Here is a 25,778-nt window from a genome sequence, read left to right on the forward strand (position 1 = left end):
CCGTAAGACGAACATCGATGGTACATGTGGAATGGTGGTGAATGTCGCAAAATTATTATCTTTTTCAACAACGAAATAAGTTTAATATGCATTCAAAAAGCAAGTAATTTTTAATGAAGAGTCAAATGAATTTGATAGAAATTGTGATCTTAGACAATGTCACGACTCATAGTTAGAAATCTTCCAAAAACACTAGATACAGCAAAGTTAGCAGAATTATTTTCCTCAAAAGGCGAGATAACGGATGCAAGGATTTGCCGAAAAAGCTCAGGAGATTCTAGAAGATTCGGATTTGTTGGCTTTAAAGATGAAACCTCTGCATCTGAGGCACTTGCTTATTTCAATAAGAGTTATATCGGGACAAGCAAAATCACTGTAGAGCTCGCAAAAGATATCGGGGATCAAACTGTTCCTAGGCCGTGGAGCAAGTACTCAAGTCAAAGTTCTGCATTTCAAAGAAATTCGAAAGAGAGGAAAGAACGCAGAGAGCGAATTCAGTTACTGCAAGATAAACTTTCTGCATCTGTTAAAGGAAAGAGCAGTGTCAATAAAGAGGATAGAAATAAGAATATAATCGACAGTGTTGAAAAGAAAGATACAAGCGATGAACTAGAATTAAACGAATTTATCAAAGCTCATGAGAAGCCATCACAAAAGAAAATTTGGAGCAACGAAACTGTAGAATCAGAAATTGACAAGACTGCTAAAGAATCAAAAAGCAGTGTAGATAAAAATGAAAAAAAGAAAAGTTCAAGAAAGGCAGTGGTAGGGCATATCATGTTGTTTATTTTGTTTAAGGCAACTATTAAAGTATTTTTAACAGCTGCTCAAGCAAACAAAAAAATCAGCTTTTAGTACAAGTTCGATTAAAAAAAATAAAAAAGAAGGTTAACTCCAGTCTACATTCTTTTAGTTAGAATGCAGAACATGGCAGTTCAGTTCAGTTTCAGTTCAGTTTCAGTTCAGTTTCAGTTCAGTTTCATATTTTAAAATTCTCAACATACAATTTATATATCATTAATACAAAGAAATTATTAAACTAAACTACATAATAGTATAAATACAAATATAGGACAAAATAAATTGGATGAAGGGAATTCTTAAAGGAGGAGATCTCTCAATAAGTAAACTAATCGAGAAGAGACCCCTCCTTTTATTCTAGGACAATAATTGAGCAGTTTTTGATGAGTTTCAATACAAAGTAATTGGCTAAAATGCACATACTCTTTTCACATAAAAATGGGAACTTTCCAACTAATTAAAATCAGCTGGAAAAACTCAGAACAGGAATTTAGCAGTTATACTAGCTTACTGTTTGTTTAACAAGTGAATTTTAAGTTTCGATTTGAAAGATTTTTTTGATGGAGAATTTCGCAGTTCAGAAGGTAAATTATTCCACAGTTTAGGACCAAGATATCGAATTGACTTTAGCCCATATTGAAGACTGTTTTTACGACACAAATATAAATTACCTTGACTGGCCTGTCTTGTGGAATATTTGTGAACAGAGGAACTCAATAGTAAAAAGTCATGAAAGCAAGTAGGTGATGTTTTATTGACAGAATCAAAGACAAAAGCCAAGAGACGGAGTTCAAAAATATCAGAAAGTTCTAGAAGTTTGAGATCTTTGAAAATTTGAAGTGAGGGGGGCAAGTCTGGCTGAAATGAAATTGCTCTGACTGTTTTTTTGCAATTTGAGAATTGGCTCAATATATTATGCAAATGTTTGGCCCCAAACAACAAGGCCATATTGTAAGAAGGAAAGAACAGAGAATTATACAGGCAGAGTAAAACAACTAATAGAAGTAGGTTTCTAATTTTGAAGAAAATTCCACATTTTCTAGATAATTTTTTTGAAAGATCATTAGGATGGTATTTCCAGCTTAGGTGCTCATCTAAAACAAGTCCTAAGAATTTAAAAAACTTTACCATTTTATTAGTTTTTTCCCTATTTTGATAGCAGCATTAGTAGTAGTACTTACAGAAGTAGAGTGAAAGATTATGTAGTTAGTTTTTTCAATATTTAATGATAATTTATTAGCATCTAACCATTTTTGACTGATCTCAGCTCACAGCTTACTTTTTTAGTTAGATTAGACAAATCATTGGATTCACAATAAATGTTTGTATCATCAGCAAAAAAGATGAATCTTAAGTTTTCTTGAAAGCATTAGGTAGATCATTGATGTATATAAGAAACAGTAATGGTCCTAATACAGATCCTTGTGAAACACCACAAGAAATTTTAAGCAAGTTAGAGTTACAGCCATTAACCAAAAATAAATTGCATTCTATTAGAGAGATATGAGCTTAATCACTAGTGCACATCCACAAACACCATAGTGTTCTAGTTTAGATAACAAAATATATGGCAGTTCCCAGTGAGTTCTCAAATGTGCAAGAGCAAAATTTCTGACAAGACATTTACTATTATCATGTTTTGACTCATAGTATCATTGATTGACACTTTAAGTTGAGCCTTGCTTAGTCATGCTGCACATGAACATGAACACATTTTTACTACTCTTATGCTGAATACCTAATGTCGCCTAGTATTATCTTTTGATCATATAAGTTGTTTTGTTATGTTCGTTAACCATAGTTTATCTTTCAAGATACTCTCCGTGGAATTCTAATAATTTCAAGTGTACATCTTCGTATTAGTGTGGACTTCAGTTGTGCCCATTACTGTGAAAATTATGCTAAAGCCCAAGGATATCAATTAAGAAGCACAAGTTGACTAAGATAAGAAATATACATGATTGATAGTTATTTTATTATCAAACCAATGCAAGATTATGTTGAACTTGAGGAAACTCTTTGAACTTTCATTTGCTTTAAGCTATAGGGCACACCCATGTCACATCAAGATCTCGCGCCCTGGCCACATCTTTGTAAAAGCTCTTTTTGGATAAAGTTTTTTAAATCATTGATAAAGTCTATAATATATCTTCAGGGTGTCGGTGTTGTCATGTACTCTGTAAAAATAAGAATCTATACCAATCTAAAAACAGGGTGGTATTAAAAAACTTATGCCACCTAATTTGGTGCCAATTTCTTTTCTCTTGAAACTTGTAAGTAATAGCTATCTGAACATGTCTGCAAAATATCAAGAATTAAGAAAAAGGTAGTATTGAGACTTTTTTTGGGGGTGTAGCTCCTCCCTCTTGTTCTGCTCCACACCTGCCTTTCTCTGTTTGGAAACTGCAAACTGGGCTTGACCACAAAACCCTAAATGCCTTGCAGTGGGATGCCAAATGATGTCCTTCTGCATTTGACCCCTCAAGCATAAAGTATTCTGCTAATGATGTCATGCAAAATACTTTGCAACCCTTTGTGAACAAAAACACTCCATATTTTGGAGAACTGCATGTAACACCTAATGGCCCTTAAAAGGGGGAAATCCCGCTCTCAAACAGTTGATAATTGTTTGAACATTGAGTTAGTGTGACTAATTTTAGTTTTAGTTCATACCCTTGCACTGCTAAACAGCATCTTATTGTTGTCATTGATTTCTTAAAATTGTTTACCAAACATGAATATTCTAAATTTAAGAATAGGTTTATGTTTGTTATAATATTGTAGGCTTCAAATGAACTCACTGATATAGATCAAGTTGAAGAGGATGCCAATGATAAGGAGGAACAAAACAATATTGATGAAGAAAATGTAAATTTCAAGAAAGATGATAAATCTGATCTGGACTGGCTACAGTCAAAGATCACAAAGAAGGTGAAACTTATTTCAAATTATAAGTCTACGACGTGATGCCAGTTTTTTTTCAATTGGAATGTTAATTTGAATCACATTAATAGATTAGCATTTGACCGATTTGATCAGTTATATAAGCATTTGACTAGAAAGACAATGCTTGGTGAAGGTTGCTTTTCTGCCACAAACCTTAAAGAACAACTTACATGAAAGTATTTCACATCTATTGTCAGAAGAAGTCATTGACTTATTCTGCTTAGCATATGTACCATTTTGTGATTTAGTTTTAATGAAATTTAATCTTTGAAGAGTTCAAGTGAAGATGAAAGCCGCACAGTGGAAGATGAAGAGGATGAAGAAGATGACGATGATGACGATGATGACGATGATGATGATGATGACGACGATGATAAAGATACTGCATCTAGTTCTGAATCTGATGATTCAGTTTCTGAATCTGAAGAGGAAGGTGACATTGAAAAAATGAACTTGACAATCAAAATGCGTGGAATCCCATTTTCTTCTACTGAAAAGCAAATTATTGAGTTTTTTTTTCCTCTAAAAATCCTTGATATTCGAATGCCTTTGGATGAAAAGGGAAGGAAAAAAGGATATGCCTATGTTGACTTTGAAAACGAAGAAGATATAAATATGGCTATGAAAAAGAATAGCAAAAAAATAAAGAATCGATATGTGGAGTTGTTTAGGATGAAAATGGAAGATGAACAATCCAAACGTCCTAATGCGCTTTGGATGCAAAAGGTAAGAAAGCTAATGTTTTTATGGAAATGTGATACATAAAGTTTTTCAAGTTATCCTATCAAAGGACTGTGTCTGTATTCAGCTTGATAGAATATTTTAATAAGCTGATTTTAGAGAAGGATTAACTAAGTATAATTTTTCTTAAGTTGCTATCGTGATAAAGAGTGTGGCTATTAGCTACATTTAATCCTTTTCATAGTCATGTTAACTTGAGAGACTGAGAATGTTTTTAAATGGTTTCCTTGGGGAAGACAAGACAACCGTAGATACAAACCGTATTTCTTTGTGTGTTAACAGATTCAATTTTTGTTCTGTTAATTGTTTAATCATACCAGTTGATTTAAAAGCATTATGTTTTCGGTGATAATGACCCATTTATTGGATTCAAGCGTTCTTCAAAGAAGTCGCTGGTGAAGTTGAAACATCAGCTTAAGCGTAAACATGGCGTGAATTAAGTTTTGGATTATTTGGAAACGGGAATGCAAGGCCTATTTGACTGAAAAGATAGAAAAAAGCCATCAATTGATTCACTGCTGTCTTTGATAATTCACTGATTGAACGGCTCATTGGAATACAGAAGAATTTAAAAACCAAGTTTAGACAAGCAAATTCAATTTAAGTTATAAGCTGGGCCTTAAATGCCGTCGTAATCACGAGGTCTATTTAAACTATTCCTGTTTTTTACCTTTTATCTACAATCACTGCCAAAAGTCTTGGAACACTAACGTAAATTTTCAAAGGCAAATTCAGCCTACCCCCTTCTCCCCCTAGGAAAAATGTTGATTTACTATAGAAAAAAGAAAGGGGTTATGGAGTACGCTTTTACTTGTGGATTGTTTGATATTTTTCTATACTTTCAACATTGTTTTGGGGGGAAAGGGGGGGCGGAAGTGGTAGTATTCAAGAAAACAAATGAAAAATAGAGAAGCACAGCGCAAAGTGTTAGGTGTTCCAGGTAATTTTGGCAGTGATTGTGGATGCCCCTTAAGACAGTTGAAACTCATTTTATTTGTAGGCTATAGCCCCAAATGAGGAAGAAGAACCAATTGCCGAATCAGGGCGCTTGTTTTTGAGAAACCTGTCGTATTCATGCACCGAAGATGACGTGAGGGCATTGTTTGAGAAGTACGGTCCTATTGCTGAGGTTCATCTTCCAATCGACAAGGCAACAAAACGAATCACTGGTATTGGTTTTGTTACTTTTGTAATGCCAGAGCACGCTGTTGTTGCTTTCAATGAATTAGATGGAAAGGTCTTTCAAGGTCGATTACTCCATGTTATACCTGCACGAGGCAAGAGAGCCACTGAAAACCAAGCTACTGGTCAAGGTTAGATGTTTTTTAATTGAAGCAAGAATGTTTTCCCTCTAACGGTGTGTGGTATTGATGACAAGTCTAGCTGCCAATGAAAGTTTCAGTTGAAATTATAGCTTTAAGTGAACATTGAATCAACATGTCGATTTTTGTTCTTCCTCTGACCAATAAGGTAATAATTAGAAAAACTTCTGCAGAGAAACAATAAATGCAAAGCAATAGCTAATAGCAATACTTTTTTTAATTTTTAATTCATTTCTATCGTCGGACAGGCGTATCTGCCTCTCTGTTGGCAGAATGTAGACAGAAGTTAGACAGATAGACAGATAGAAGTTTCAACGATAGGTTGATTGCATATAGATCCTCTATGGCTTCATGTTGCTAAGACACAGCCTATTTCATAGAAATATTATGTGTTGCATATCACAACTTATATTTCGCATATCACAAGTTATTTTCAATTTGTTGACGTCTCTTTGATGTCACATCGCGTCTGCGAAAAAGCTGAATTTTGTAATTCGAAACTTAGTCATCAAATGTATCAGATGTCAGGCCATTTATCTCAGGTAACCCATAATTAGGCAAAAGTCTGACTCCTGACTTTTGTCTAATTGTGGGTGCCATTTGTCGCAAACCCGGTAGAAACAGATGGTTTCACATCATTTTCAGCTATTTTTTGCACCTTTAAAGGAATTTGTCTATTTTTCTGACCGAAATTGTGACAGTGTTGTAATATGATGATGAGGAACGGAAACATTTCCGTCAAAAACTATTCATGGAAATGCATTTATTTAGGAACATTGTGGAATTCGTACGGCACTTTTAGTTGTATTATGGAAACGTTAACTGAAAGAGAGATAAATTTGTAATCTCTTAAGCTCACGAAACGTTTGAATCAAATTTACAGCTTTGAGAGATATATAGCTTCAAATATGAAAAATGCCTTATCTAACAAAACGACTTATCTAGGGTTGTACGTACCAAATGACTTAATAATATTATAAGAACGATACCAAGGGTAATAGAAGGTCACGAGTACCCCATGGTCATTTCATGAAAAATTTGCAGCTAAATTGCAACAAATTTTCAGCTGCAGTAAGCTACTGACAAATACTTGAACCAGTTTCACATTTATTGTCAGGCTAGCATAGGTGTTAAAGCTGAACAGTTGAACCTCTAGCCAAGCGAGCAACAACAACTACACCTGTCTCTTGTCCCTGCTTTTCTTTACTTTTAGATTCAAAAGAGCTGTAAAAACTCTTGTACAATGTATCTTATAGTTCGATACCTAAGTATAACTTTGGTAAATTCTTCATTTTGTTCAGTAAAATACAAATGGTTCGCATGGTCTAACAGGTGCTTTCATGCTATTTCACATGATTGATGACAACACAGAATGGGGACAGATCAAGCTAAAACTCTCCTATTCCATCCAATTTTTAATGCGCTTTTTGGGTGTTCAAGAGGACGGTTCTAAGTTGATACTCCGAGTTTCAAGCTTAATGCGGTCATCGGGCAACCGAAGCGTGTACAGCTCTGACTATGCGGCATCGAACACTTTATGACAGACCCATAAACATCAATTTCACTAATTTTTTAATGCGAAAAAATTTTCTTCTTATGCAGAGGGAACATCATACAAGAAGGAGAGAGCTGCAAAAATGAAAAATTTGAGTTCGAGTGGCCACAACTGGAACACGCTTTTTCTCGGTCAAAATGCCATTGTTGATACACTAGCACAGCGGATGAATGTACAAAAGAGCAAAATTTTGGAAGCAGAAAATTCTGATAGTTTAGCAGTGAGAATGGCTTTAGGAGAAACACAGCTGGTCGCAGAAACACGCGAGTTTCTCACATCACATGGTGTTAAAATAGATTCATTCGGACAGGTGAGTAGCCAATACTCTTCTAGATAGTCTGTATCATGTCAGCTCAGCTCAGGTAATTACGTCACTTTGTCTTCTAGATTTCTTAAGCCCTGCAAGTTATTATGCTCCGGCCTAATGAATATGCTGATTGATGCAAACCACAAAGTTTGTGAGAACTGGGTAGAACAGAGGCACAGGGTAGCTCTGTGCTCATATATATTTTTTGGTTTTATGCACTTAAACAACAAAGACACAAATAAAATAATTAGAGTGAATCAGTGATATAGTTATGCAAGTTTGATTAACACATACTGTGATGTATTATATAACTATCCAGAATTCACCTTATGAGCAAGGAGGATGTTCACATTCGAGCTGTCAAGCAATATCTCAAATGTAGAAAACAATTGTAGGAACTGAGACGTTGAAGCGTCATTTTCTTATATTTTTGACAGGACCTCGAATCTTTCTCCTTGATTCCTCTATATTTGACGTGAGATTTATTTCACCCTAACTATCTTTAAAATTTTTCCTTCAGAATTTCCAACAAAATTCCAGAATTTCATATATTTTCTTTATAAGCCTGCATTACCCGATGTCGCATGGCTGGGTGAAATTATTTACCCTATAAGCTAAAAAATGATTCCCATGGAGAGCCCGTTTTTTCCTTTTTCAGCTATTGGGAAATGCACCCACAGAATAGTCTGTCTGTCTGTATAAACGTCTTTTTAGCTGTGCGTCGTCTGTCTATGCCTTGAAACGGTTAACGACCATTTCCACAGAAGTTGCAAAATCTTGCCAGCCTTGTTACCTAGTTTCTTAAAAAACTGTGTGTACTGCATAACTCTGCTTTGACCGAAAGGATGTTGGCGTGTAGCCATCGGGATACCGTCATTATCTCTAAACCTTTGGTAAAAGTGCGTGGTTGCACTGTCTTTCCACAATTCCATCCCATTTTTATAGCCAGTCTACGTCTGGGTCAGCCTGCTTCTATTTGTATAACAAAAGTTCTTTACTGTTTTGCCTCCCTTACTGACGTCTCATGGTCATAAGTCCTTTGTAATTCTGAATCTAATTACAAAATAAGGATAAGCGATGAAAAGTATGTTTATCCCAGATGAAAGCCTAGAATCTAGGCATCTTTCTTGCAGTGTAGATGTATGTTTTTTTATATGTCATGTTAATCTTAAACAAAAGATACCGAAGCACGATTAACCTAGAAATAATAACAACGTAAGAGCAAGTCCAGTCTCAGGTAAAAATTAGAAGAAAACAAATTGTTTATTAAAATTTAAACCCATTTTATCAAGACAGAGATTAAAAAGAAATTTGATCGTCTAATCCATCGCGCTACTTATAAATATCAAACAAAACTGTTATTTAGTATAATAATGGTCTTAAGAACAATTTATTGTGGAAAGATCAATGTTGAAATAAGAGCAACAATAAAAAGTCTCTACTTTCAAATTATGTGAGACATTCCCATTCTAATTTATTTTTTGTAAGCTCGAAAGTAGATGCTGTTTTGTTGAGTTTCTTATAGGAAGTAGCTGACCAATGCTTGTATTGGATCAGAAAGCAGGCCGATATAATAGTTTATTATTCTTTGTTTATCTAATCATATTTGCTGAGCAATACGCTACCTTCTTTCATTGAAGCTCAAACCTGACAGTTGGCTAAGGAGAAGGAAGTGAAGTTCTGTGACTTGAAAGGTGATAAGCCCAAATAATGATATAATTTTTATTCATCAACGAAACAGCCGAATGAGTGCTTAAATAAACTTTGTAACCACATCGTCTTCATAAGCTGACAGGTACATAAAAAGTTTTCAGGCGGTGCTAAATTGATAACAGGAAAAGGGAAGCTCATTTTATATGGAGACTTTACTGTATTGTCTGCAGAATCATAGCCTTTCATTAGTAATGGACGGAAGATCCTTATTAAACAAGAGCTAAACCCTGTTTTATTGTTCATCTTCCCCTAGTTGATTAGGAAGCTCTTCATTGAATACAGTCTCGGTTAATTAGGCGTCACCACATGGATATCCTCTCCCTCTTGCAACTGTTTCAAAGTCTCGTGCCTCACAACCCGTATCCGACACCTTTAAGCTTTGAATTGCAACTTTGATGTTTGCTTCCTGTTGCTGCACCTGTGATTATCATGATCCAGATCATTCGTGAATCACCTCCCAGCAGCACTTAATGATTAATGGAATTGCTTGAATGTTTGCAGCTACTATGAAGACGCCACGATTACTGCAGGAAGAAAGGATAGCGTTAAGGCGTGAGAACCCATTCCACTTATCTATTTAGGGGTTATAGAGACTCGTAAACTAATATAATTTTCTTTGCATTAAACACGCTATTAAAGCAGTCGCAGGCAGCAAGAAATCGTAAAGCTTTTCAATGGTTTAAAAAAGTGAGCCTTTGCCAGAATTTTTGACACATCAGTGCCATCACTGCTAGGGGGAATTGGGCCCCGCAAAATCTATATTTTTTCCAAATCTAAACCATAGATACTAATAGGTTTGCTCGGAACTTCGTGTCAAAGCGACAGATAACAATGGAACTGTATTCATTTCATTTGAAAACAGAAAAAACGAAATTTGATCATCAGTTCTCTGTCACTATCTTATATCATTTCTGCCATCCACTTCTATAATGTTCTTTTAATTTTTCAACGATGTTTTCTCGAGTCCTATTATTTCTTAGCGATAATGATACATGGGCGTTGGGGCAGGGAGCACCGGGGTAAATGCCATTCCTTTGAGTCAAAAAAGTGCCTATTTGAGTGGAAAATTTCATTCATATCAGGTACTGCCTTTTGAGCCCCCTCCTTCTCCATGCCAACCCTTATATCGTTTATCAAATACAAGTTGCAGAGGTTCTGAATAGAGAAAAGAGGATGAGTCAAGTCAGGCTAGTCCTCGTTTGAAAATGTGCGTTGTCAAAGTTGCCTCGAGTTGATAACTACTGGAGATTGAAGGGTTAAACCACCTGAAAAGTCTGTTTCCCTTTCAAACCTGTTCGTCAACTATCATATCTTTCTTCTAGTGAATCAAAAAAAACCCATGCTCAAATAAACTATAAAAATAAACAAATAAACTACAAATAAACTAATTGTATTCAGCTGCTTGCATTGGCGATTGGGAACAATTCACTTGCTGGGGTCTGAAACTCTTCCATCTGCAAGTGCAACCAACCTCAAACACAACCTATCGTACCTGCAAGTTAGAGCTGGAAATTGTGGCTTAATTTGTAATTGCCGAAGTAACAATTTTAATCAAATCAACCCAAACAGTCTTTTGATCTACATGTCATATCGAAATACTATTCGATAAATGGTTTGTAGCGACGTTCTTGTAAAAGCTTCTAGACTGCAGTTTATGAAAGAAAATGTATCCTTTGCTGAAACTAGTCCTTCCTCTTCTTTCTCTTTCATGCTTATTTCTTTAACCACGAGCTTCTCCGAACAGTAGGGTGGTTCTGCCTGGCTGGCTTGCGGAAATTATAGTTGTTTGTTGAAACTATCAGATTTGTTATGAAACCAAGAATAGTTGCAAATGCTAGTTAGTTGATTGTGACAGAATATTGATTTCTTTGTCGAACGATTTGTTGCACAACGAGGCCTAGTTTCAGGAAGCTTATTTCGGATGTCTGTGTGTTTAGAGCCCTATAATTGAATTTGTCTCCGTGAAAGGCTCATTGTATTGAACATAACAAAATTTGCTTTTTCTATAGAGTTCTAAGGTTTGACGTCACCAAAAACCTATTTTTAGAATTTTTGAATTTAACCACATAACATAAAAGATCACTATGAAATAATTCTAGGTCCAAAATATGTCCAAAATCAGTTTAGATATTGCCAATGAAAGATTTGAAGTTTGCTAACGAATCACTGTTATTTTCGCTCTGTTCATTAGGTCATGAACAGAGACCAAAATAAGTTTGATGGGGAAAAATCCAATACACATGTGACCATATCTCAGCCAATTCGCAACACATTTGAATGATTTTGCATATTTAGAGGTATTTCATGATGCTCTTTCAGGCTATGGGATCTAAATTCAAAAATTCTAAAAATAGATTTTTGTGACGTCATCACTTAAGAACTCTATTCCAACAAACTGACATTGTAAACTAAATACTTCTCTGACTGTCACCGTCGAACACCTATGAATTACAAATACGGGTGCAGATAACACACAGTTCCAGAGGATAGACCATGGAAGTAACTGTGTCACGCCTAGACCATGCGTTTTTGTTACCGATTTGTAAAAGTTTTGAAGTTTGTGGCCCATTTCCCTAGTTGCCAGAGTCTCCGCAGACATATTGATTTGAGGGACACTCATTCTTTGCAACCGCGGCCGTCTACTATACTTTATTCCCGGTTTCTTGGGGCTCTGGTACCCAGAGCAGTGACCCATTAGCTAGAGGATGCATAAATGTTTTTCTCGTCTCTGATGTCCCAATAAAGTATTACCCCGCCACTAAGAAACCAACTTATAAGAAACTGCAGCAGCCTGCCAGATAGCACCACATCTACCCTGAAATAAGAAACCAATCAGCCTTAAATTTAGCTTGCAAGGCTAGTACTTACGGTAGTTTATATTATCTGATTTTTTTATTTTGATTATCTGACTTTGACAAAGCTTAATATGAGTAATCGGTCGAAAATTTGGATTTAATATAACCCACGTAAAAGCAGATTTCATGGTTTTTTAGTGAAACATACATGCACATTTTCCGAGTTTCTTGCTGTAATTATCAGAAACTGTTCGGATTTTTTTATTTTTTTTGTCCATTTATAAGAAACGGAGTGAGTTCTGTCCATTTACAAGAAACTTGGTGGCGGGGTAGTACTGTAGGGGCCCTGTAGCCAAAAGCCACGGTGAACCAAGGATAGTGCCTAGTGACGAATACTAGGTACGCTTGTACAAGAAATGCATAAGGTGGGACAATCCTGTGAATATCTATATTTTGGCACGGTCCATCTCTGTTTTGTAAAATTCTGTTATGTAATGCTGACGAACTGTGTGTGTGTCCTTTAAACCAATTTGAAATTTTCGAAAAGTGGCCATCTTAGGTCACTAGCCAGTAATCTGCGTTCATTTCAGATCGGTTAATACAAACGAGATTTCGGGGTTACAGCCTACTTATCTTCCACAGAATGTTGAACCTGTTAACACGAATTATATTCGAAGCAATGTTTTTTGGATTTTTAACTCTTTTTTTCAAAAGCAACAATTTTGTTCTCCACCAAAGCCGTTCAATATTAGCGTTGATTGGCTAATAGCAAAGGCCCGCTACGTGGTAGCCGCATTCTAACTACACCCAGCCGTCTTCTAACCAAAACAAAACATGGCGGCTGTCCAAGAAGCGATTAGTTTATCAGGTTTATCGAAATTTTTCAAGGAAGACATCAATGCGTTCAGTAAAGGAGAATTCAAATTCAATAATGGATTTGTTGTGGAAGTTGATTTTAATGGATTAGAGGTATCGGCAAGCGTGCAGGCTTCATTGAAAGACCGTTCATACAAGGTTGGCCTAACTGTTGATGGGGACGGTAATATTACCTCCGCAAGTTGCGAGTGCCCAAGAAGCAGTTTGCTGTGTAGTCACATGGCAGCAGCTGGTATTCATGTTTATAAAAATGGTTTTTCAACATCCAATTTGCCTAACACTTGGACAGGATTTCCACATCAAAAACAGCAGGAATCAGAAATTAAAACTTTAAGTGAAATATTCAAACATCCAAAGCCAGGTTACCGTGCAATATCTCGGCCTGTAACTCAAGAGGACAGGGACTTCCTCCTGGCTCAATTGGTTGAAAAAAATATTGACTGTGGTCTTCGGTGGATTTTATCACAAAGGTCAAAAGATATGCAGGAAACATGAACAACAGCACCCTCTTCGACAAAGTGGTAGTCAAAAAGGAGCACCAAAATGTGGATTGCTGAGAAAAAATTTAGATGCTGAGAAAAAATTTAGATCCAAAGAGTTGCTATTTTGGGGCAATGCTGGTCATGTTTTCCCATTTATAGGGATCTCAAATATAGATAAAGGCCAAACTAGAGGAATTATAACTCAAGATTAAGTTCTGAAGTGTCATTTCTCAAGCTGTTGTGCCAAAGATGTTTCTTACATTATGGTAGTGAGGACAGCTAAAAAAGTGTCAAGATGACATCTCAACCTTCCTTGCCATTCAGCAACCATCCTTAGACAAATGGACATAGATGCACAAAATGCAAATGACATTTGACACATTCCTTTTGTCAAATGTGGCCAATTAAAGAAATTTTATCCCAGAAACTGAAATTGCCAGAACTTCAAGGGTAAAGATATATTTTGAATATGGCCTGTCCCAGTAAACTTTTTAAAGCCTTTATATTAGCTATGTTTAGATTTTAATTTAAAGAAATTTTTTTAACCTTGCTATTTTATTTTATACTTTTTGGACATTATTTTATAATGCTTTTCATAAATCAAAATGAATGATGCTAAAACAATTGTTTTTTGTTTAGTACTTCAAAAAAATTGCTGACTGTGAATTAATCAGTGCAGAGCAAACAAAAGATGCAGTTATCTGGCATTTGCAAAGAAAAACTCAAAAAATCCTTTATGTCCTAATCCTCTAACCCTTCTTTTATGATTAATTCCAATTGCTTATATTTTTTCAAAAATAGCCTTCTGCTTTTGTAACCTTTAACTTTGTGCTAAAATACTACCAGATTCAATGTGTAGCATGACATTATGAATAGGAAACCTAGTCTATCAGGAAAAGTTTCTATAAAAAATAATAACCAATTTCAAAACATATATGCAACAAGTTGGCACAAGTAGAGCCCGCAAGGATTACCTCACCAAACAGCTAGAATAAGATTGTGGCAAAATTATCCAATTTAAAGATTGAACGTTGACTGTAAGTCCTTTTTTGTATGTTTTGAATAATAATGAAAAAATTGAATAAACCTTAGAATTTATATTTCGCACAATTTAAAGTGGCAGTTGCTTAATGGATAATTTCCTTGACAGTCTGAGTGATCAGTGACACCAGAGGAGGTACCATCCTATAATATGACAATCCAAAAAGGAATAAATGACTGGGTTATGTAATGTTCTCTGTTTTGGATAGATAGACAGGATATTCTTCCTTCATCTTGGTTGTTGTTTTGCTTGCATTGCACCAGGGTGTCGAATCGAACCTTTATCAAGCAAGTCCAGCTTAACCTTTATCAGAGGAATGGAACCGCAGAGTTTCAAATTCAGCTAAGTTGCCTGAATTGATAAAAAAAGAGTTCAAAGAAAACAAAGTATTCTTGCCTTTTTTGTTTGATCTTGATTGGGTTATGATCATGATGATCAAATCTGAATAGATTAGACTACAATTTCTTCATTTTTGTAAGGATTTTTTCCAGCTCCCTTTTTTGATGGACTGTGGATTTTCTGTGCTATTTTTATCACGTTCTGACGAATTGCTTTTAACAAGTTTCATCCATTCATTTTAAAATACTTTTCCTTCTATACCTTTGGTTTATCTGCTGTCCATACTCGATGCTGGTGTTTCGGGTGCACTTGCTTTTATTTCACCCAAACTATCAACAACAGAGCACTCTTGTATTCTATAAAACTCAACAAGACTTAAGTCAAATGCGACTCAACTCGTTAAGCCCTGGCAAAACGACTAAACATTTCACTCAACTTTTGTTTAGTCAAAAGTTTATTGAAAAGTTTAATCGTTTTGCCACCCTGTTTAGTGTTGTTTATTCGTGTTGAGTGTTGTTGAGCAAAGTTTGATCCTGGTCAAAAATGTTTAGCGTTGTTAAGTATTGATTAGCAAATGTTTAGTCGTTTTGCCATCAATTAAACATTTGTTGTGATCGCGCAAGCGCACTAGCTGTGGAAATCTAAAGGTTTTCGTCTGTTTTCTCAGGTATTCCTGTCTCTACGTAACCCAAAAAGCCTTTATGAGACATCTGCATATCTCGTTGTACGCTACTCTGTCTTCTTCAACAGTCAACTTTGTTGTATGTAAATGTGCTAGAAAGTCTTTTCTTTCCCCGTCGCTTCATCCAATTCTAATTTTTATCCACTGCTTGTGCATGCAGCAAAATAAATTAAAGCAAACTCCTATGCAAGATCCCCAACAACCCAACAGCGTCATAGACAGTTCAAAAAAGTTGAGTGAAGTTTAGTGAAATGTTTGGTCGTTTTGCCAGGGCTTTAAGTACATAGTCTTACAATAGAAGAGAGAACTTTGCTGACACAAACCTCCGGAGAGCAGAAACTAACCAGTTAACGTCTACATCCACTTTCGTCCTATCTTTCAGACCATCATCTTTATGTGTTGTTTTTCTATTCTATACCATCCTTTTTTGACCATCTTGTGTACAAGAGTTTGTCTTAACTTTCTCTTACATTGAAGTCCAAATTTTATCTTATTGTATTGAAGTTCAAGTCCTATTTTTGTCGAAATATAGTTTTTTTGTTTTGAAAAATAATTACTGCCTAAATTATTTTGTTTTTGTAAAAAATTGAATGGATAAAGCTTAATTTCATTTCTCGACGTTGCATCTCTACGTTTTCTGTTAGGCAAATGTGAATTATCGTTGTTGGGGTTCCACATTCTTCAGATTTCACTTCTGTGACCTTTGTCTTCAAAGCTGTCTGATTCACTTGCTGTTATCTCCAAGATATGTTTCATTTACCGTTGCCAAGTTAATGAATGGCATGATTATCAATTGTAATTTGTTAAACTTTAACTTTTTTACAATAGGGTTTTCAACATAGATAAAAATATGACTTTTTCAACGACGTACTTGTTTCAAAAACATTGAAGGATGTTCAGGAAATATCCACAGATAAGCCAATTTTAACATAATTGCACATTTTAGAGTCATGTCAGTAAACAGTTGTTTTGACTTACGAAAGCTGAAAATCTTGTTATGATATGTAGAATACGATGCGAAAAATTCCATAGAGGAGTTAAAACATCATTATTAAATTCAGTTTTGGGACGACAGCACTTTAGCGACCCACTTTTTTGTTCCCTGGTCGGAAGTTGAATTGAATTACAAACCTTTTACAAATTACAAATTTTATGAATTACAAAGCCTGGTTTCTGAAACAATCAAAAGTTCGAATCAGGGTTGCCATTTGGCCAAATTGCTCTATTCTGGCCGTTTTTCAATGTTGTTGGCCGTCATAGAAAACAACAACTTTAGCATAGAAAATACTCAACATGTTGATAAAATAATCTCAAAGTTCCAAATAGCGAATCAAGAAACAAGGTAAAAGATAGCAGAAAACTAGCAAAAATATAGCTTTTTGTATATTTTTGTTTGGCTGGCCGAATTTGGCCGCCAACCATCCCAAGCATCTGGCAACCGCCAACCATCCCAAGCATCTTCGAATCTCAGCAGTTCAGCCATTTTATAATTCACTTTTGTAGAATTGCAGTCATTGTTGCTAGGTAGTAGCGATTCAATTCAACTTCCGACCAGGAAACAAAAAGTAGTTCGCTAAACTGCAGTCCAGCCCTCGAAAATCGATCTATCGATAACAACAGCTGTGGGTTGTGACATCATCATTATATCCATATTTCAGGTATATTCATTCTTCATATGGATAATCATATCTTTCTGAAATGTTTTGTCGTTTTTTTTAGGTGAATACCAAAAGAAGCAATGAAGTTGTCCTCGTAAAAAACTTGCCACACGGCACAAAAGACGTAGAGTTGAGAAATCTTTTCGGCAAATTTGGGGATCTAGATAAAGTTCTGCTGCCTCCTTCTGGGATAACAGCAATCGTACAGTTTGTACAGCCAACCGAGGCTAGAGCTGCCTTCAGAAGTTTAGCCTATTCCAAGGTAAGAATTATAATTAAAGCAGTTAACAAGTTGATATTTACTTCACAAGGCATATATTTTATAATATTCATAATCATATAGTTCTCAAAACTAGGGAATTCCAGAAGGAAGTTTTCTCTTTTTTATATTAAAGAATCTCTGATAGTCAGCGCCGTATTCCGATTAAATTTAAGGTTAGGAGGATTTCCAATACTTTCTTTGTTTTTCAGTAAATTATTTGAAACGGCGCTAATCCTCACTGATGGTCCTGTCATTGTATCAAAGTCCAAATGTTTTCCGATATGTCAAGATATTTTTTTGCAAGCCATTGCCCGTGCTGTTGTATTTTGGAAATCTCTTGGTCCCTTGCCAGTAGGGATTTTGAACTTTTTATTCATTAGCTTTTGTTGAAATCTAAAGTTCCTTTATGTCTTGTTATGGTTCAAGAAAAATCTGACTTTTCTGCAATATAATTGTTTCAAAATGACAAGCTTTCACAAAATGGCTCTCAAAAATCATAAATCTTCAAATTCTCGAATATTAGTCACAAGCCTTCTTTCCGGCTGTTTTTCCTGTTCATTTGATTATGATGGTTTTACTTTATTGTTGAATTATCTTTGATATTGGTTTTGCTCAAACTGGGAGAGTTTTCTTAATAGAATCAAGAAGAAAACGATGAACATCTTTGGCTTTCGTTAACCTTATTTGATATCAATGATATGATTAACATGCCCTTGTTTAAATCCAACAAACTATCCATGGCAAATCTCCATGTGACAGTCATCATCAATCAAGTCGATCAAGGCAAAATACGCTTTTCGTAAGCTAATGACAAAAATAATTTTCTGAAGGGTACTTTCTTAGTTTTTAATTAACTCACTTGAAATATTGGTCAGATCTTTATCAGAGAAATAAATCTCATTTTATGCATTGAGCTGAAGTGAGAATAAAATTTAACTTTTGCTTTTGTTTGAAAAAATATATTATAAATTTTCCCGGACTAAATCTCGTTCGAACGAAAGTATAAATAAGTTGGCCTTTGGGAAAATACTTAGACTGCTGTGAATTGAACGCAAAGAGGAAACCAGTAATTTCAGAATTTTTATATCAAGTGTTTTCACGTATGGAAATGATTTATGTAAACGAAGTTTGCAATATATGCAAGGAAGGTTATATTCTTTACACAAGAGTAAAAATGCCAGCAAGGTGATCATGTATCATATTTGCTTTTATTATGATCTCTTCGCAAAGATCAGGTCGAGGGTTTCAAACAAATTTTCGAGATCACATAATACCCTTGGTGTTTAGACATAACATTATATGTTAAAGTCAATATGTTAGGTTAATTTATAGGTAGTTAAAATACGAAGAATAAGTAATTTAACAATAATTTCTTTTTACAGTTCAAGCATGTGCCTTTATATTTGGAATGGGCGCCAGCTGATGTGTTTTGTGAGCCTCAGTTACCTGTAAAAGAGAAAGAGGCTGCTGAGGTATGGATGGGTTTTTATTCAAAGGTTGATTTACATGCATTATTATGTTCGAGGACGTTGCGGGAGTACTTAGTTCTCACTTCAGTAAGGCTTAAATAAGCTGTTAGTATCTTGTCAACATGTTTTCTTGTCCCAAAACTTTGTATTTTACGTATTTTGCTAAAATTTAACTTTGCCTCAACAATTTTTCTTTATGATTACAAAATCTCAGGAGGTATATAAGCAAAAAATGTTCATATTAAGGAAAATTCTCGCCTGTATTTATGATCCTACTTTGTTTTTTTCAGTTAACCTATCCTTTTTTATGTTTTCCTGTGGTTTTCGAAAGGCCAGGTAAACTAGCCTTTTTGTCATCATTCTACATTTGTAACTTTGGTGGGTGCTGGAGGGAAGACATTCTCTAATGTGCCCTCAGAATCATTCCAAGTTTCAAAGCCATTTTTATGTTTGTTGTACAGTGCAGTTTGAGTCCATTAATTGGTGTTTGGGAAAATCCTTGTAAAGATGTTACTTATTAAATGAAATAATTTGATTATTACTATTTGTTTTAGGATGAGGAAAATAAGAACGAAGAAAATGGTACGTATCGTGCATTTGTAAATATTTCATTTTGTTAATCTAGATTTTCAGCTATCTGGTAAACCGATTCTTAATGTGCAAAGCCAGTTTCCTTTGCATAGTTGTATCCTTGTTATAAATGCCGCCAGTTTCGAAGTTAGAAATTAATTGAATGCCACAAAGTTGCAATCGATTGTTGTGAAAGAATATGCGAATTTAAGTAAATTTCTACCGTTTTAATTTATGTGTCTTTTAAACTTGTTCTTCGCTCTTAATTCAAGCCTTCTTCCGTGACGTGAAAACAATTTTTTTCGTGAAACAAAGACAACTTAATTCAGCAATCTTATTAAAAAGCTACACTTCAAATATAAATTTAAACACAAAGGCTACACTTTCTATTCCAGTAACATTAACTTTAAAGTGTTGTTCTTTTGATTTTGCTCTGTTCTTCAAAAAGATTACATTTGCTATGGAGAGACAGGTTTTTCAAAGCTCCTTTGCGTGTCACTATTGTATTTGCTTGGTACAGAAAGTCTCTAACATCTGGACAATCCAGAAAGACATTTCTGCCACTTCTCGCATACAATAACTCAGTTAATCTGAAACTCTTCAGAATAAAGTCCCAGTTCACAAATTAATTGTTTATAGAAATATATAAAAATGCTGTGATACAAAATATTTCAGATGCTGATGATGGGACAACAGAAAATTCTGGCCGAATTATATTTGTAAAAAATCTCAACTTTGACACAAAAGAAGAAGACATTGAACAGGTACTATACATATTTGAATTACTGTCAAGGAGTCATATTTGGCTTGTGTGACGCTCGTCAAGTCTGTCTGATTATCATTTTGTTTTATTATTCGAATGTTTTTATCAGCGCCGATTTCGAAGAGCAAAATTGACACTAGTTCGACTTGCTGTCTCTAAACGCCCATGCCACTGATTACTTTAGAAACGTCGTTCAGAGTGCATCTGAAACTACTGAACATCAACTGCGGAATTGAAAAACAGGCCTAAAGTTACCTTTACTGAGAAAAGCGACTTGTCTGGAGTTGCGTAGATCGGGAGTCAAAGCGCCCTTATTCCTCTATGTATTTGGAAGAAAATAAATGGCCAAATTATGACTCATCTTATTTTATCATTCTTTTTTTTAAGATTATGCCAATATTTAAAATAGGATTTTATTATAAATTCGGTTATTTTCAAAATGCTCTGTTTCCTCTCGCATTTAGTAACATACCATATGTTGTGTCATCATTGAATGATTTTGTGCTTCTAATCTTTTTCTTTGGGTAATCGTCTTTTAAGAAACTTGCAATTCGATGGTAATATCAAACTGCTTTTACAGCATTTTCAAAAATGTGGCAAAGTGAGGTCTGTCACAATCGCTCGCAAGAAAGATCCAAAGAAGCCACAAGGGTTGCTGTCCATGGGATATGGGTTTGTCGAATTCAAACATAAAGCTCATGCAGACGAGGCAGTCAAAACATTGCAGGTAGGACTTGTATTTATTAGCTTTGATCCAAGAAAATAATATTGACAAAGTATTTTTAGGTGGAACATAAATGAAGCAGAATGATTCATAATTTTAAAGATAACTCCACCGAGGTTGTTATGGCTTTTTGAGCAATTGTCAGCCAAACTGTAGTGATGACGTTTTTTTAAGCAGATAAAAACGAAAGAGGGCTGGAAGCATTCTATTTATTTTCCGTAGGATAGATGGTTATGCAAGCAAATTTCAAGTCATTTTACATTGAGTTGAAAGCTTGTCATCTCGATTTCTTTTTCAGTACGTAAGGTCTTATGTTGCAAGTATGAGCTATAAGACATTTATAAATGAAATATTTATAAAAAGGACAGAATTATCTGAAATGTGGAAAGGAACTTTATGTCCAAAAATATATACCTTTATAGACATAGGAATATTTGTTTGAGTTTCTACCTTATTTTCTGATGTTCAATGAAAACTTCGAGAGGCCGGTACTCAAATGTTGTTTTACCTATTTGGTCAGAATTGCTTTTATAGGTACAATTCTATTTTTAGCATTCGATGTTGGATGGTCATCAGCTTGAGCTCAAGAAATCCCACAGGAAAGAGGAGTACGCTTTGCATTTTATCGTTGCGATTATAAGTTGCCATACAGCTACTTCAAAATCCTAATACAATCATAATAGTATTTGAAACCTCTCCTTTGACCATGATATTGGATAAAAGGTCTAATTTTAATCGTTTTAGCTATAAATTGGCTAATATTATTAGGGATAAACAGTTTATGTGGCATCTGATGCGTGCATTTTATAACAATTCAGTTTCCTGTTTTGTATATTCTTATTTCTTTTGATGATTCATATTGTTCCTACATTATTTCAAAAATACTAAGCAATATGTGTATCAAATTGACATTATTAAAGTTTATTTTCTTGCCATATATTAGTTTGACATCAATTCAAGTTGCTGAAAACATTGACTTTTCTAATGTTTTGATTTTTGTAGAGGGGCTGAGACGACCAGAAAGCGTGCGTTGGCTAAGAAGCAAACAACAAGCAAGATACTAGTGAGAAACGTCCCATTTGAGGCATCGAAAAAGGAGCTCAAACAACTTTTTGGGTATGACTTGTTTGTAAACAATCCATTTTTTACAATACATGTTTACGTCTACATCCTACTATACATCCTAATTACTTTACAATTTGTACAGGGACGGGACCACAGGGAGCAAAAGACAATGACTACCCTGTGGCCATTCACATATTAAAACATGTAACAGGTAACAGTTAAATGAAACAATTACGGACACCTACAAATACTATCAATTACTGATAACTAATAGAACCCGTTTCTCATTGGATGTTCGGAACAATCCATTTAAAATGTACAGAGTCTAGTCTAGCCCTTGAAAGGTCTATTTTTAGACCACCAAAAAACAATGTCAAAATATTTTTTTGCGAAATTTTTCCATTCCTGTTATAATTTTTTATGTAAGTCAAAGTTTGAACTGAAAATTTTTTTTAACTCTTTTCTAAACAGTCAGAAAATAGTTCTTATTGCCAAAACGTAAAATGCGGAAGCTTTTAAGAAGAGAAGTGTCTTGACAATTTACAAAAATTAAATGTAACCTCTGGTCTTTGCTTTACCTATAAAGTTCAAATATGAAACTCTTTTAGGGCAGCAAAATTGAAATTGTCTGAAAGAAGAGGCATATCAATTGATTCTACATACCCAGCTAGTTTGAAGTTATTGCTTTATATGCAGAGCTGTACACGCTTGGATGTATTGTACAGGACTGTTTTAAGTTGCAGTTTAGAGTTTCACGCTTAATGCGGATATACCTAATTATTTTGTATAGTAATGCAGTATTGTCTTAAAAGTTTACATAAATTTAATTGTCTTTTTTTTCAATCCATAAGCACAAACGAATTTGCTGTCTGCCTATCAGATCATCTGACTCTAAGGCTGCTGTCTGTTTTGTTCGTAGAACGTTCGGAGAATTGAAAACAGTGAGAATACCAAAGAAAGTTGCTGGCACAGGGAGTCACAGAGGATTTGCATTCATTGATTTTGTTTCAAAGCAAGATGCAAAGGTAAGTGTATTTGGTTTTAGTTATCCTTAATTCTGCCTACAGTATTTGTCTGAAAAATATTGCACGAAAGCAACTTATATTGGTTCTGCACATGGCCTTAAAACAGTGCAGTCATTAATATTATAAACATAGAAATGTTAAAGCCGCACCTTATTACAGAGTTCACCTTTCATTTAAATACAAACCCCCCTGTAACAGCTTCCATCCATGGGTCTATGCAGACTACAAAGTATGGAAGATATTTGGTTATCACGGGTCCGGGCCCCTCTTTCAGCTGTTTCGACTTTTCACGTCCGGCATAGTTGGCATGCCCCGTATAAATGTTCTCGAAAGATAAATCGATCAAAAACCTTGCGAATGAACAAACAGATAACTCACATAAGTCTAGTCACTAGAAAGCAGCAATGCTACTTCTACCGAGGCGAAATTCGCAGATAGGCATAGAGAAAGATTTTGGTCTATATTTTTCTTCAGCATTAGCGGTTTTTTATCCGAGTGACTTCAACTTATGTCAGGCTATCTTTATTAGGTAGTTGCTCATTAAATCAAAGCCGTGGGTATTTTTCCGAGAAGCAAACTTTTTTAAGTCCCGACACTAACTTTATACTGCATTGATAAATAACTAATATAGCGACAATGGTATTTTCCAGCGAGCATTTAAGAGTTTGTGCCAAAGTACACATTTGTATGGAAGGCGTCTTGTGTTGGAGTGGGCTGAAGATGACGAAACTGTGGATAGCATTAGAAACAAAACTGCTCTTCATTTCAGAGAAGGTAAGCAAACTATAGCTATTTATGCGTTCAGATTCATGGCTTTTATCCCAATATGATGTTAGCCAGAAGAGTAGAGTGGCACCAGAGTAAATAGTTCTGTTTTTCTGTATATCTTAATATTTTAAATGCCCGGGAATCTTTCCGCAATCTTTGATTCCTATTTTTTCGCACTTCTTACTTCCCAAATGCTGCGTAGGTTCGTGACCTGGCAACTAGTAGCTTGCACTGAAGCTAAGTCTAAGAAATATGCCGTAGAAAAGCCAATTAACTATAAGCTACTTTCTTATCAACTTAAAACAGTACCGACAAAAATGTTTTTAATGAGTAGCAAGGTTTTCTGGCTTTTAATTCTACAATAGACAAGCCTGGTTATATTTTAGCCTTTAGTAGCCCCAAGTTTGTACTGTTGTTAAACACTACATACTTTTGGGTATAACAGGGGCACTTTTGTAGTACACCACATATCGTTCATATCGACCTATTGTTCGTAAGAAGAACTTTCACCCGTAATGGTTATTTTTTTGTCTTAGGGGGCAAGGGTATTATTTTCTATTTGGTTGAATTTTTATGTATTTCTGTTGAAGATAATTGTTCTTTTATTTTGAGACTATAGTTATTATAAAGTACAAGAAGCACTTATTGAAATTAACAATATTTTTATAGAGCCCCTGAAGAAGAAAACAAAGAAGCAAGACATTTTTGATGCGCTAGATAACTCACACAATGAGGATGCTCTTTGAATTTCCGCAAGAGCATTACTGTACGTAAATATATTTCTATCTTCTGACTTAAACCTGCTGTTAAAAATTATGAAATCATATAGAGATAATAACCATCAAGTCGAGCCTCTTAATAGTTCATAGTCATCATGCAATTTGATAAAATTGCAGCCCTGGTTTGTCGTTTGTGTATGGAACTATTGGCCTAACTCTGAATGCTGTGATAAAATAGTGAATGTTTTATTTCATCAGTTGATCTTGCTGGTACTTAATGCATTTAAATATCGTTTTTGTATAGTTTTGGGCATTTACGTAAAGCTTTGACAGGAGCTTTGGAAAATATGGTGTCACTATTTCACTTAGAACTTAAGGTTTATATTGACACCCAGTATTGTTTGATAAGTTAATGTGTTGTTTTTGCATCTATGCTTGTCTCAGACATGTCATTTTGATAAGAAATATGCATCTCCAGGCAGGTTTGAAACATAAAAAGTCATATAATTAAAGTTAGCGTTTATGGAGTAAGTACAGCAGAAGCTTTCGAATTTGGGGTATTGCAATAAGGGTTTAGCGCACATTATAGATCGTTTGTAAAGGAATTACGTGGCAGTTATGAAGTATAGATTGTTATATGGTCTTTCTTTGTTAAAAGAATTGTCTGCTAAAAACCTGGGGATGTTTCAAATTTATATACTTCCGGGTAGCAAAAAATTACTATTGCTTGATTAATTAGTTTCTCAAAAACCACATTATTACCACTTTGGTCCTTGTCCTTGTAACACTCAATGTAAGATTTTGATGAAATAAAGGTTTCTGGCCGTAAGAATCAGAAATATCCCCCTCCCACCCCAAACAATGTTGGTTTAAAAGCCTATTACTTACCCTAGCTGATAGAGTTACATTGGATTAATTTAAAGCTTTGAAACTGTTGTTATTCAACATTATTTCAAGGGGGAGAGGGGATGCTACTGAACTTGCGAAACTTTAGTGTACTAAGACTTTTGGCAAGCATTGTATATATCCCTGCCTGATAGTGTAATCTGCAAGCAGAATCATAGGCATGAGTCAATTGCAAATAAAAATTGCTTCACTTTCCCTTACACAGTCTTAATTGCCATTCATTTATATCTTTTTTCAATCTCAAAGCC

At 35.0% G+C, this 25,778-nt stretch overlaps 1 protein-coding gene across 1 annotated transcript; it reads left to right on the forward strand.

Moving 5' to 3' along the window:
• Window positions 1–25,260, forward strand: LOC135683761 (putative RNA-binding protein 19). The gene is made up of 16 exons (XM_089109247.1): window positions 1–765; window positions 3,586–3,732; window positions 4,021–4,473; window positions 5,489–5,801; window positions 7,413–7,675; window positions 17,321–17,521; window positions 18,904–18,993; window positions 19,545–19,572; window positions 20,236–20,324; window positions 20,904–21,050; window positions 21,600–21,655; window positions 22,050–22,163; window positions 23,032–23,137; window positions 23,788–23,911; window positions 24,575–24,671; window positions 24,928–25,260. The coding sequence occupies exons 1-15, from the start codon at window positions 157–159 to the stop codon at window positions 24,649–24,651; spliced, it is 2,817 nt and encodes a 938-aa protein (XP_088965373.1). The 5' UTR covers window positions 1–156; the 3' UTR covers window positions 24,652–24,671; window positions 24,928–25,260.
• Window positions 25,261–25,778: the final 518 nt, after the last annotated feature.

Source organism: Rhopilema esculentum, chromosome 7, assembly GCF_057945365.1.
Source record: "Rhopilema esculentum isolate cy_ngs chromosome 7, ASM5794536v1, whole genome shotgun sequence".
NCBI lineage: Eukaryota > Metazoa > Cnidaria > Scyphozoa > Rhizostomeae > Rhizostomatidae > Rhopilema > Rhopilema esculentum.